The sequence below is a fragment of the Aedes albopictus genome, chromosome 1, assembly GCF_035046485.1.
Source record: "Aedes albopictus strain Foshan chromosome 1, AalbF5, whole genome shotgun sequence".
NCBI lineage: Eukaryota > Metazoa > Arthropoda > Insecta > Diptera > Culicidae > Aedes > Aedes albopictus.
Genome location: NC_085136.1, coordinates 165,704,708 through 165,718,577, shown reverse-complemented (window position 1 = coordinate 165,718,577; position 13,870 = coordinate 165,704,708). Strand labels below are relative to the sequence as shown.

Here is a 13,870-nt window from a genome sequence, read left to right as displayed (position 1 = left end):
TTTTCTTAGACTGGCCAAAACCGGTGCCCGCACCCTACAGCTAACATTTTGATTGATTACTAATCAAAGTTGGTTAGACAAAATTTCAGCTTAAAACCTCTACAGCATTCCGGTCGTCAGAAGCTTCAGAACTCGATTCCGACCTGTACCTAATATGCAACTGAAAAGCTATTGCTGCTTGGGTGATTGTGTGATTGCTTTTGACTATGGATAGGTAGTATGCAAAAAAAAATAACCAAACGTTAGTCGATTTCAACATGTATTGTAGCTCTTCAAAGATTAATTACGGAAATGGTATCTGTTATCCTAATCCTTCATGGTAGCATGTGTTTATGCTGTAGAAATTACATTCCTAATGATGTTCGGCGTGTTCCTTGCGCTTCGACTCGGCCCATTTGGCAACATTTCCGGGCGAGTTGGCTGGAAGAAAAGTTTCAAGGTTAGACAACTTTTTATAGAGCTAAACTAAACCAGAAGCTTGGCGATGCTTACCCAATTTGCTGATTTTGTAGAATAGCGGGATAGACACGCCGAAGGCGATGAAATAATAGCGCCAGATCCACTGATTCTTGAAATAGTGCTGGATCGGGAACTGTGCAATCTGGGCCGAGAAGGTGTAGGGGAACTTCATCGGACGTGGGGCCGGGTCGGACATTTTGATGGTTTATTGGTGTTTTACAGTTCTCCCAAAATAACACACAAATGGAATCTGAAAATTTACCGTAAGAATGATCAAATTATTGGAATAAACGAGACACGATTATGTAATTTTTCGTTTTACAGACAACACTTACTCTTCCAAGCACTCGTACAAGAATCACAGCGGTTCAGCAGAAAGAAAATGGAAAACTGTTCCAAGAAAGCTGTCATCCGATGATCAAAAAGTGACAGTGACATCTGTCAGCTTGTTCGAAAAATTTCGAAATCGGCAAGGCTCTCCAGAGGGGCTGTCCATAAACTATGGTCCACTGCACGAATTTATTCTGGCCTGCTTACTCTCACACGAAATTTGACGTTTGAGAGGTGCCGACACCGCTCAAACGTCAAATTTCGTGTGAGAGTAAGCAGGCCAGAATAAATTCGTGCAGTGGACCATGTAGACTCTTGCGAGTCTGGACCACCTTGTTGATCACTTTCTGTGCGTGAATGAGCCATCAACAGGGAAACAGACGTCACGCACTCTTATGGTCCACTGCACGAATTTATTCTGGCTTGCTTAGGGTTCATTCATATATTACGTAACGCAAAATTTTCCAATTTTAGACCCCCTCCCTCCCCCATGTAACAACTTTTGTATGGAAAATTTTGAAATTTTGTATGAAGCGTAACGCAGCGCTAGACCCCCTCCCTCCCCCCTTAGTGTTACGTAATATTTGAACGAACCCTTACTCTCACACGAAATTTGACGTTTGAGCGGTGTCGGCACCTCCCAAACGTCAAATTTCGTGTGAGAGTAAGGGTTCATTCATATATTACGTAACGCAAAATTTTCCAATTTTAGACCCCCTCCCTCCCCCATGTAACAACTTTTGTATGGAAAATTTTGAAATTTTGTATGCAGGGCTGGTAGCGATCAGGTGGCAAAATAATAGTGACTTTAGTGACCAAAATTAGCTAAAAAGTGACCAAATAGTGACTGAATAGTGACCTCAAAATTAATAGAAAATTGAGTTTCTATGTTGAACTTTCGATCAATTAACGAATTCCCAAGAAAATCAATGCCTAACTTTAAATTTCCAGAGTTTGTGCTCATGAATACTTTATTGTTTAATCTTTTTTTGTTTTGGAAAGTGTTCAATTAAAGATAACTATAGTTTTTGCTATTTTCGAAAGTTTTGATAACTGATTGTTGGTGACAATAAAAATATCAACTTATCGTACTTCATCACGCAAGAAAATATGGTTTTAATTTGTTTGCACGTTTGCAGATATTGGAAACACTTAAAGTTCAATACTGTTTCTTGTTTTGATGATGTATACTACTGCTTAATATAATATGCAAGGATGTTTTCGATCATCTGGCAATCATTTGACTCATTTGTCTTTATCTCAGTTCAGAAGCCTAATATTGAAATGAGGTGTTCGGCAAATTTGTAAATAAGTGTTTTTCCTTCAATTATCACCAAGGACGCCATATCCTTACTCTTATATTTACGGCGTAAAAGTGTTAGTATGAGTAGGTGTTACTAGCGCTCTCACGCCGTGTATAGGAGAGTTAAGATATGACGTCCTTGGTGATAATTGGCTTCTTTAGCGGTGTTGAGATAAGTCCATATTCAGAATTTGCATGCAAAACTGAGCCGAAATCCAAATTTTCATGAATTTTTGTGCCCGGGAACCTATTGAAAAATCAGTTTGAAGTTTGTATGGGAGCGATTTGTCGAATCACCCCTCGTCGCATTTTGTACTGGGCGGAGCTGTCAAGCAGTTGGCCAGCTGTCAAAAGGTGATTTCGAAAAATCTCTTCGAAATCGATTTTACGTACCAAAATGAAGTTCTAAAAATCTGAAAAAAAAATCAAGGTAGTTCAGAAAAAGGTGCTCTTTCGTATAAAATCAAAAAATCAATACATTTTTCTTAATTTAAAAACCCAATTGTAGGAAAAACACTTATCTACAAGTTTGCCGAACACCTCATTTCAATATTAGGCTTCTGCACTGAGCTATGGATTAATGAGTCAAATGATTGCCAGGTGATCGAAAACATCCTTGGAGGAATACTAGCCGAAACCCCTGTTATTTTCAAGGAATTTTATTTACTTCGAAATACTATGTAATTGGCACAATTTAAAGCGCACACCTGGATGAATCTGTTGTTAATTTTATTTTACTGTGGACGAATTCTAACGCACACGTTCTTACAGTAAATATTGTGCCATTGCCTACCAGTACAAAAATTTAATTTTCTTCGAAGAACAAATACAAAAATATAGATTCCCGAGACAATTATACGACCACAACTTTCTGAAGGTTTGACCAAATGATTTGAAATCAAATGAAACTTTCATACAATATTCCTACATACATAGATAATATTACAAAAATGTTTCATTGCAATCTGTTTAGTATTTCTGTTTCTAAGAAATATATGTTTTCATAATTCTTTGTTTGTAAAAGATTCCCAAAACCTAATTCTTTCCACTTCTGGAAAACTTCCCCAGAAACTGGATTTCTGAAAAAAAAAACTGTTTAATCGATTTCTCGAAGACGCAGTTGAAAAACTGATCTATATTTTATGAAAATAATTACAGAAGTTGAGCAAATTTTGCGAAAGAAACTTTGGCAGATTTCTTCTTGAATCTCACCATCGCATTGGATGACATGTTGGTAAAATTAGATTCCAAGAAAAGCTCCAGAGAGAATAAAAGATTCATGAAAAAAATATTTGAAGAATTATGAATATTTTCATCAGAAGTAAATAAACTTCATTATAAACTTTTCCGGATTTCAGTAAAAAAAATTATGATCAAATGATGTCACTACTACCTCCAATAGTTTCATCAGAAATTCATCTCGCATTTGTAATATAAATAGTTCTGCAATCTAATGAAAAAAAGAATCTTTTCTTTACCTACTACAAAAGTTCGTGAGCTGTAAATTTCCGATTTATCCAAGATTAACTGATACAGGGGAATACAATGCACTGCCCAATCAACACACGATCGCATATGATGTTGAAAAGGATGCTAAAGCTGGGTATGTGTTATCGTATTCCGATCCGCTGAACTCCATCCAAACATCTTATTCACAAGAGTTTGAAATAATGCGAAGAAATAGGGTGATATAATTAAACTGAAATTTTAAATGAAAATACTTAAGGAATATTGCTATGTTATTATTGAGAAAGTATAATATTTCAGAAATTCATCTATGATCATAGCCACACATTCATTTTTACTTCTTCGGAATACGAGAAAACTGTAGCTATAGTTCGCATTAACCCTCCTTTAGCTAATTTTCGATCCAAACCATATACTACGTCAGCGAGCTGCTTCCAACGTGATGAAGGTTGATAAAGACAAGAACAATATTAGTGTAATTAGCGGCGCAGCCGAAATTTTTTTTAAGGATAAGGTTTCTGAGGAAAATTTGTCCATTAATTTTGACAATAAATGTTTTTCAATGTAGTCAGATTAACGAAAATAGTGACTTTAGTGACCAATTTACTGAAAAAAGTGACTTTAGTGACTTTTTCATGCAAATAGTGACTCTTTAGTGACCGACTCAAAAATAGTGACCAAATCACTAAAAAGTGACTCGCTACCAGGCCTGTGTATGAAGCGTAACGCAGCGCTAGACCCCCTCCCTCCCCCCTTAGTGTTACGTAATATTTGAACGAACCCTAAGCAGGCCAGAATAAATTCGTGCAGTGGACCATTCCTTCCTATCGATCACATTTTTAACAGTACACGCAGAAAAAAGCATGGTAAAATCAAAAATATTTCAGGTAAACTCAAATAAATTGTCAATTTGTTCTGGCAACAAAAATAAAACTGTTTGAAGCAAATCGAACGTCACATTTGAAGCAAATTCAATCCATTTTTGAAACAAACATGTATCTTCTGACTGGTTATGTTAGAAACAAATGTAAAAATTTTTGTTTTTTTGTGGCAGGTCGGCCCTACGGAAATATTTGTTTTCCAATCAAATTTACAGAATTATTTCCTTCTGTAGGAAAATCCACTTCCCGCGTGGCACTTTCAATGCCAACATCATGTAGATAACATACGCTCCCGAAATCAATGGGATTTCATGGAAACTTTTGGTGAAACTTGCCTTTTTTGCAAGAGGAAATCTTGTTGGGTGATGCAGCGGGAACTTGAGAGTTTTGTTTATGTTCTCGACGGCGGAACGGGGGGCTCTTCAATGGGAATTGTAGAAATCAATATGTAATTGAGTTTGTTTTAAAAATTAATATTTTAGTTTTAAATATTTTATCAGTTTACCGAATAAACATGAATATTTTTGTTTCAAACGAACGAAATTTGTCTCCGTGTATGGTCCACTGCACCAAAGTATCTAAATACCAAGGTAAGAGATTCCCGCAAATGTCAATAACGACACTCACCAACACATCTGCGTTAGTTATGAAAAGTTGGTGTTTTTACACTAAAATGTCATTATTTCAGCAAAGTTTATGAAGTTTCATTAGTTTGGATGTTTCTAAATGCTGAAAAAATATGTTTAGAACCAATTAAAAATATGTTGTCACCCATTTTCAAATGGCGATATTTCCTGTTTTATTGCATGGAGGTAACTTTTAATCCAGTGAGAAGCAATTAAATAATTCCTTCTAAGATGGGAGTGCTTGATTTCTTTAAAAATTTTGCTAAATAGTGATGTTCCCATACAAATCCGCGCATACTTCATAACTATTTTTTGCTTTTTTCCTTTTCTCACTAATCCATGAATATTAGCGGGAATCTCTTACCTTGGTATTTAGATACTTTGCCACTGCACGAGTTTAAAAAAAAAAGAGTTTATGCTGGCCTGCTTACTCCCGCGCGAACTTTGACGTTTGAGCGGTGTCGGCACCGCTCAAACGTCAAATTTTCTGTGAGAGTAAGCTAGGCCAGCACAAATTCGTGCAGTAATCCATAGGTACAGCAAAAAAAAAATCCAACCCGCCCGATGTACTAAATAATCAATGTAATCACGATTCCTATGAACGATTACATCATTTTGATGTAAATAAAATTTTTTGTTCTTAATGGCTCATTCACATTAACAAAATTTTGTTACGTAATTTGCAAAAGTATCCTTACTTTGAAACCCAACCCTACTTTGTTCGAAAAAATGTAAACAAATTCTTGCACGAGCCACTGCGCCTGATTTGAACACTGTCTGCTATCTGTTTTGTTTTGTAAAAACGTGCTTCTGGTTTGAAATAATTCTGATTTAATTTAATCCGCTTAAACTCATCGATAATTTCCCGGATCAGTGCTAAATAATGTCGGATTGTGTTGAAGTTGCTATTACCAGTGATTCTAGTGATCAATTATGGAGCTGTTGCGTTTGGGACGTCCGCACCGGGACACATCTCATTTCGTACAAGGGCGGTGGTGCCCCGGGTGCGCACACTTTGGCCACCATATCCAATCAGTACATTTTAACGGGAAACATGGTCAAACCAATGCTGCACATTTGGCCAATCAACCGACATGAGGCAATCAGTACACGATTTATACTTCCTGGGCGACCCACTGCGGTGGCCGTTTCGCCCGACGGTGCCTACTGCGTCGTAGCAGTGCAGGAAACCATCAACGTCTATCAGCTGGCCACGGGCGCTATGTTGGCAACAATTTCCAGGCACTATCAAGCAGTCAACGTTCTCCGCTTTACGGATGATGGGACTCATTTCATAAGCGCCGGACAAGACGGTATGGTGCTCGTTTGGAGCCTGGCGCAAGTTGTTCGAGTGTTCCAAAAGCAGTCCTTCAATGCGCTGTATTCCTTTTCGGATCATGCACTTCCGGTTACGGATTTGTACGTTGGCAAAGGAGGCATGAAAGCGCTGTTTTGTTCTGTTTCTGCTGATCGGTCGTGTAAAATTTACGACTTATCATCTGGCTCTATGCTTCTGAATTTGGTGTTCCAGGAGCCTCTGTCTTCCGTAACGATGGACACGCTGGAGTCGAACGTATTCGTCGGAACAAACGAAGGGCCAATCTACAGTTTCAGTCTGCTGTCCCCGCCTCGTACAAAAGAGTATCATGTGGATCGCAAACAGCAACAGAAGAATGTCTTCTTGGGACACAAAAAAGCCGTCACATGCCTGTCGGTCTCGATCGACGGGGAAACACTGCTCTCCGGTGGGGCCGACGAAAATGTCCTTATGTGGCACACGAAAAGCCGCCAGCAGCTACGAGTCATTCCCCACAAAGGCACAGTAACAAATGCCCAATTTATGCTGACTCCGAAGGCGATGTTCGACCAAGAAGTGAAACTGAATCCCATATTCCAGCCGTTCCAGAAAATGGTCTATCCTAGCGAAAAGATCGACGACTTGATTGTGGAAGTTGACGTGAAGGAAAATGTGCGCGATTTTGTTGCCGGCAAAGAATTGGATGGTTCGTCCAGAAGTGTAACCAGTGGATCCGGTCAATCCAACCAGCAGGACGAAATTATCAAGCTTAAGAAAGAGATACAACACTTGAAGTCGATCAACAAGGAAATGTATGAGTTTACCGTTAAGAATGTTATGAACGATGGTTAAAATTCTGCTATACACACAGGTCATTTGTTGAATAAAATCGTTTGCAACGTAAAATTGATAGGCTTCCAATGGTTTGAAGAATTTCCTGTAGGATAGAAACCTCATACCGTGGAATGAGTTTTTTCTTATTGAAAATATAGGCAGGTTAAGCCCGCTTTTGCCTGTATGTGAAAAAGAACATACCGTAAAACAGGGTAGCTTTGAGGGTTTTTCAGCAAATTTCCTTAATATTTTTCCCTGTAACAGTACTTTATTTAGTGCTTAATTCTTAATAAGTACCTATACTGGGGTCTCTGTTGTCAATGGATCAATGAAGTCAAATTTTCTAGTGTTCACCGCATGTAAACAGAGGCGCCACAGTACGGGAATTCAGGTATTTTAGACAGACCGATACGCGTATATACTTTGGACATTTACGGCAAAATCAAATAGAAATGTCCAAAATGTATACACGTAACGGTCTGACCAAATTACCTGAAACACCCTATATTAGGGTGTCCCAAAATTGCACATGTTCAAAAAGCTTGGGGGCTAACCCTGCAAATGATAGCTAAGGGTGTTAGAAACAAACTTTTGTATGAAGGCAAATTTCAGAAATGACGTTTAGAGGTCGCTGTTGGGATGAAAATGCTCTGTGAAACTGGCAACACGGACCAAATAGCAGTTAGCGAAAAAAGCTGTTGATAGGAGGTCGCATCTTTTAACAGCGCGGAATAGAATACTAAAATGTATGTATATAATGAATAAGTAATAGACTAAGATTAATAAAATAAATTGAATTACAGCATTGAAGCTGCACATCATGAAAGCTGCTTTCAATCTTTGGTGTATCGCGCAAAAGATGACTTGTCTTCGCAACAAACTTCAATGATTTTATGGTCGCGAAGTGAGTGCACCATGGATCAAGTGCAAAGTCTTTTCCATATAGAGCTGAAAAGCAAACGATGGCGGAAGTTTTATGAGGAAGAAGCACGTCGAATCGATGAAGAATATGAACGTGATATTGCTGAAATAGATGCGAAATTTGAGGAAGCTGCGAGAAAAATTCAGTTGGATTTCCTCGAACAGAAGGAAGCAATTATAAGGCAATTTGGTAACGTTAACCCATGTGAAATATTGAAATCTTCGCCTAATCCAGTCTGTACAGCTGATCATGAAAGCAGTAAACCAATCACCCATCATCCAGAACCATCACGTCAAATGAATCATGCCGAGGTTTATGAAGAAGAACACAATTTGTCTGTATCGCTGCATGTGCAATCAATTTCTATTAGACCGAATAGAAATTGTCATCTCGGGGTTAAATATAATCAGAGTGTGAACACGGTGTATGTCGTGAGTGGGAATGTGTCTAAAACATGCTCGGTTAGGAGACACGCTTTGAAAAGGCAAACGACCGTCCAACCTATATTGTGCGATAGTACGAACAAATGTGGATTCGACAATATAGTGCTTTGTGTAATAGACATAGTGTACGTGATTTTCGATCCCGGTGGGAGCCGTACAAACAGTGGCGATTGCACACACTTTCAGGTCGATCGCACTGCGGCGATTGTTTGCAATTCTGAATGGTCGGACCGTTGATCATGTTATCCATTCCATGTGAATCAAGCAAAAAAAATAATTAGACCTATTTACCAGTTTCACGGGTGGGAGTGTTGGGATGAAAATGCTCTGTGAAACTGGCAACACGGGCCAAATAGCAGTTAGCGAAAAAAGCTGTTGATAGGAGGTCGCATCTTTTAATAGCGCGGAATAGAATACTAAAATGTATGTATATTGTCTATCCGGTTGGAATCAAGACCGACATTCAAACAAAAATTGCAATTTTCTTGGTCCACAAGTGTCGCAACTGTTTCGCATCTAGTGCGCTGTGTTGCTGACAACAATGGGAAGGATGCGCACTACTTTTCACGTGATTAAAAAACGTCGCGAGTTGGGTCGCGTCGCAACTTGATTGTGCGAAGTCTGGTTTGGTGGCGGGCCGACAATATAATGAATAAGTAATAGACTAAGAATAATAAAATAAATTGAATTACAGCATTGAAGCTGCACATCATGAAAGCTGCTTTTAATCTTTGGTGTATCGCGCAAAAGATGACTTGTCTCCGCAACAGTCGCCCCGGCGAGATTTTTGAAAAATGACAATTTTTCGTAATAAATATCATACAAATATTTTTTACCGTATGAAAATTGGCATTACCTACCCTTTTTTTATTTTCTACAGCTTGATATGGATCCAAACTAGGGGAAATTACCTATTCTCGGCCGTATTTTGGCATATTCATCAGACATGCTCGATAAACACGGAGGGACCGCCGGGGCTCAATAGATTCTATACTCAAGCAATAGGTCCAAGTCGGTTGGATTTGAAAAGGTTTTGATGATCATTACAAACCCTAGTAGAAATATTATAGGTTTTGTGACAGGTTTTGAAACCTTTTTATTGCCAGTAGACTTGAAAATGCTGTTTGGGCTTTCTTTCCCACATTTTTTGGTTGATTTTGATTCACTACTAAATTTACTATAATTTGAGCAATATACAATAATTAAATATATTTAAATTAGTAATTTTATCAAAACAAATTTGCTTTTTTAAATATTACAATGATATCCAGTAATATTCCCTTTATATAAATCTAGTGAAATCAACTGAATAGTAGGAAGGAAAGTTGCAGCACTTAATAGTGCTGATAGATTCGAAGCTAACGTGCGAACAATGGATTACTGCACGAATTTATACTGGCCTGCTTACTCTCACACATGGTTTGACTTTTGAGCGGTGACGACACCGCTCAAACGCCAAATTATCTTTGGGAGTGGGCGGGTCGGCCCAAGTTCATGCAGTGGACCATACTTTAACACTTTATTGACTTCAACGCGTTCGACGTGACATTTTAGACAAAATCTGATTGTTTCTAAGCTGAAGGACGTAACTTTTGTATGACTAGGAAAGAAGATGACATGGTTTATCTAGGTAGGACCGATAGGACAAATGAACGGATTGGCTTTGTTTTAATAGTTAGGGTGGGGCGGGGCAAGATGGGTCGCCTAAGGATGGATCACCATAACTTTGTAAATACAAATCGCATTGGTTTGTATTCGTCCGCTACTCTTTAATACACTAGTTAGCTATGCTAAAAGTCCATAAAAAGTTCATTAAATACAAAATATGATGTTAAACGAGCAGCTTTAAAAAGTGATCAATTTTGCGCCGTGAAAAAAAGTGCGGAGCAAGATGGGTCACCTTTTAAGTAATTTAAAACAAGTAAACAAGAGCTACTAGTAAACATTTTATAAATTTATTTGGAATATAAAAAACTTTACGATTTGAGTGGTCCTGAGGCGACTTGAAAATCGATGTTTTCACTAAAAAAATATCATAAATTTATGTTATAATTTTGAGCATTCCGCTTGATTGAAGTCATTTATGAGATAGTCTTGTACCGTGCGAGCACCATATTATAGACAGCTCCATATTCTGAACAGTCGGCTAACGCAAAATAGATTTTCTTTTTATGAAGCATATATTGAATCGAGAGTTGAGGTGTTAATTTTATAAAGCCCCTCTATTATCCAATCGTTACAAAACATATCGTTTTTGACTGAACTGCGAACGTAGAGAATGTGTTTTTACATAGTAAGTAACACTATGTGTTCAGAATTAGGACCACGGCTTCTTATGATGTCCATAATTAGGAACACGTCGTCCACAAACAAAAATATATCTAGTTCAGAGACTGGAAATTATTATGAAATTTAATTTATTTTATACATTTATGCAATTCAGTATAATAATTTCTATTTTATATAACTCATTCTGGTATCATAATGGCCATTTTTTTAGAACTGATTCATTATGCAACTGAAATGAGTTGCATAATGAAAAATAGTTGCATAATGTTCATAATGCAACTCGTTTGGGTTGCATTATGAATATTATACAACTCAAATGAGTTGTATAATGAAAATATCATTGCATAAAATTTTGTATGGAACTCATTGCAAAACTCTGAGATTCCCTTAACTGTTCAGAATATGGATACCGCACGGTAATAAAAAATAAATAACTGTTGAATGCTCCAAAAATACGTTCAAAATTAAAGATGACCCATCTTGCCCCGCGGCCGTTTATACGGAGATTATATGGAATGTATCGCATAAGAAAAATGGCTAAAAACCATTTTATTTTTTATTTCCAATGAGAGTGAATAATTTTTCAATCAATGCCCCACATTTTTGTATATTCGTGCTGGTCATCTAACAAAATTATTAACATAAACAAAACATGAGTAATGCGCCCAAAAATGGCACTGACCCATCTTGCCCCGCGACCCATCTTGCCCCGCCCCACCCTAGGTTGTTTTCGTATCTCGTGTCTCGTAAACTAGTGTCTATCATTGGGGATGGCGCCAGTGCTGTAGGTGGCTACCAACATAGCCCGCATAAACGATAACCATAAGATTTGCTTAACCGTATTGTGTTGGTTAACGTGTATTGTGTTGGTTTATTAGGGAGGTGTTATCGCAGTAAGGGGCAATTTCTTCACCCTGGCTTAAGCGTTAAGCCAGGTTTAACTGTATGGGTAAGCCTGGCTTACCGGTTAAGCCGAGGTGAAGAAATCGGCCCTAAAGGTTGTTGTCTTCAATTGGTATTTAACCGTAATTAATTCGATTATACATTTTACATAATATTTCTTGGAGATAGCATAGGCACAGTTGTCAACATAGACAGCATTTTGTGTTATGTTATTTCCAAGAAGTAAGAGCACCTTTAACGGTGCGCTTCTATACCCCGTTTGGCAGCCCTCCATCATTGCAACAAACTTTACCGGTCGCTGCTGGATGCGCTCGCAAAATAGTAGCGCTATGGGTGGGTGACCAAATATAGTAGCGGGACAGTTGCGCTGCTAAAAATGTTATGGAAATATGACAGCCCTCCCGATACGAACCAGGGCGACTAATTTGATTGCTACCCTGATAAAAAATATCATAAAAATACGATAAATTTTATTGTTACAACACCATTTTTTCGAAAAATATTCACCACTAAACGTATTGTAATTTACACAGCACACTCACCATCACCCCTATTGTTCTATACCATTCGGCGAATGGTAAATGGCACTTTTACAATAAAAAATGGTGGTCGTTATGTATCTTAACCATAAAATTTTGAGAAAATTTTCATACACTTTTTCGCGAAAAACAATAGAATGTATTGTGTTTTTATGAGACATTTTTGGGGCAATTTTCAAAAGAAAACAATATATCTTAATGTTTTTTCATTGTTCTTACAATACAAATACAATTAATTGAATGGCGTCAAATGAATCGTTGTTACAATAAAAATACAATAATATTTGTTGTTGTTTGTAAGCAGTTTTCGCTTTTGAAAATCCATAGAATTTATATTTTCCGCTAACATTTATATCCAGCATTTACGAGCACTAACGGCCGCCAGAATGACATTTTGGGATAAGAATCAAACACTCTGATGTCTGCCTGGTATGTATTGCTTGGCAGCTGTTGATAAGGTCTATCTTCAATCTTTTCAAATAACTGCCAAATATCACAAGTCAGACCTCAGGTCGTATGATCCATACCATAAATCGTTCACAATTCATGTGGCCATTAGTATCTGTAAATGCTGGGGAAAAATTTTAGCGAGAAATATGATTTCTCTGGTTTTTCAAAGGCAAAATCTGTTTACATAACAACAAATATTATTGCATGTTTATTTTAGCATCGGTTCAATTAACCCCATTAAACTAATTGTATTTGTATTGTTATCAATGATAGTTTACTCACAGACAAACAGACGTAACACCTTGAACGATTTTCATAAAAATCCATCGCCCAGTTCACACTACCATCACCTGGTGGAAAAGTTGCACGAATCACTGTGTTGTGCAATATCGTCAACAGAAGGCGCTAGGGTGAAACGTCAAACACATAGAAAAACGATGCACGCGCCTCTGGTTGTGAAAGCTACAACTATGAAAATTTAAAATGATCGTTAAAAGCGTGGTCGATGGAAATTTCGCAAGTGTTACGTCTGTTTGTCTGTGGTTTACTATTTACTAGATTCCTTTAATTTATTGGAAAACATTAGAAAAATCATTGTTCATCTTTTTCTTGTCGTAACATCCTCACTTGGCTAAAACCTGATTTTCAGCTAGTTTTCTATAAGTACTTCCTGAGTTATTCATTGAGAGCTTCCTCTGCCAACACGGCTTGACGTCTGTCAGTCGTTGAAGCTTAAGCGAAACATCTATTGTATTTGAATTATTGAATTAGAACGAAAACTATAAAAAAAATATGTCAAGTGATTTTGCATTTGATTATACAAACATGATCCAAGCAACAATAATATTTATTGTTATTTATTTGTTACGAATTGTTTTTAAGTGTAATTGACAAATAAACTCTTTTTTAATAAGAAGTTCATGAGAACTTTGCAGGCACTTTTGCAACTATTTAAAAACAACTTAAATTATTTTTTACTGATAGTCGTTTTAAATTTTTATAGAACTATTGAAAAACAATCGAATCAATTAGTCACTAATAAAGCTAATGTTCACTTATTGTACGACCTATATGGGTTTGATTTCTATTGTAAAAAGTAACAATATATCTACTATGTGTTTTATTGT

At 37.3% G+C, this 13,870-nt stretch overlaps 2 protein-coding genes across 2 annotated transcripts; one reads left to right on the top strand and one right to left on the bottom strand.

Annotated features, from left to right (window-relative positions):
- Positions 1-242: 242 nt before the first annotated feature.
- On the bottom strand, positions 243-935 carry LOC109415590 (uncharacterized). The gene is made up of 3 exons (XM_029862039.2): positions 795-935; positions 493-709; positions 243-420 (listed from the first exon to the last, which is right to left on the bottom strand). Exons 2-3 carry the CDS (start codon positions 653-655, stop codon positions 353-355), a joined length of 231 nt encoding a protein of 76 aa, XP_029717899.1. The 5' UTR covers positions 656-709; positions 795-935; the 3' UTR covers positions 243-352.
- Positions 936-5,801: 4,866 nt separating this feature from the next.
- Positions 5,802-7,269, top strand: LOC109415589 (WD repeat-containing protein 18). Its single transcript, XM_019689480.3, has one exon. It carries the CDS (start codon positions 5,950-5,952, stop codon positions 7,213-7,215), a length of 1,266 nt encoding a protein of 421 aa, XP_019545025.3. The 5' UTR covers positions 5,802-5,949; the 3' UTR covers positions 7,216-7,269.
- The last annotated feature ends 6,601 nt before the right edge of the window (positions 7,270-13,870 follow it).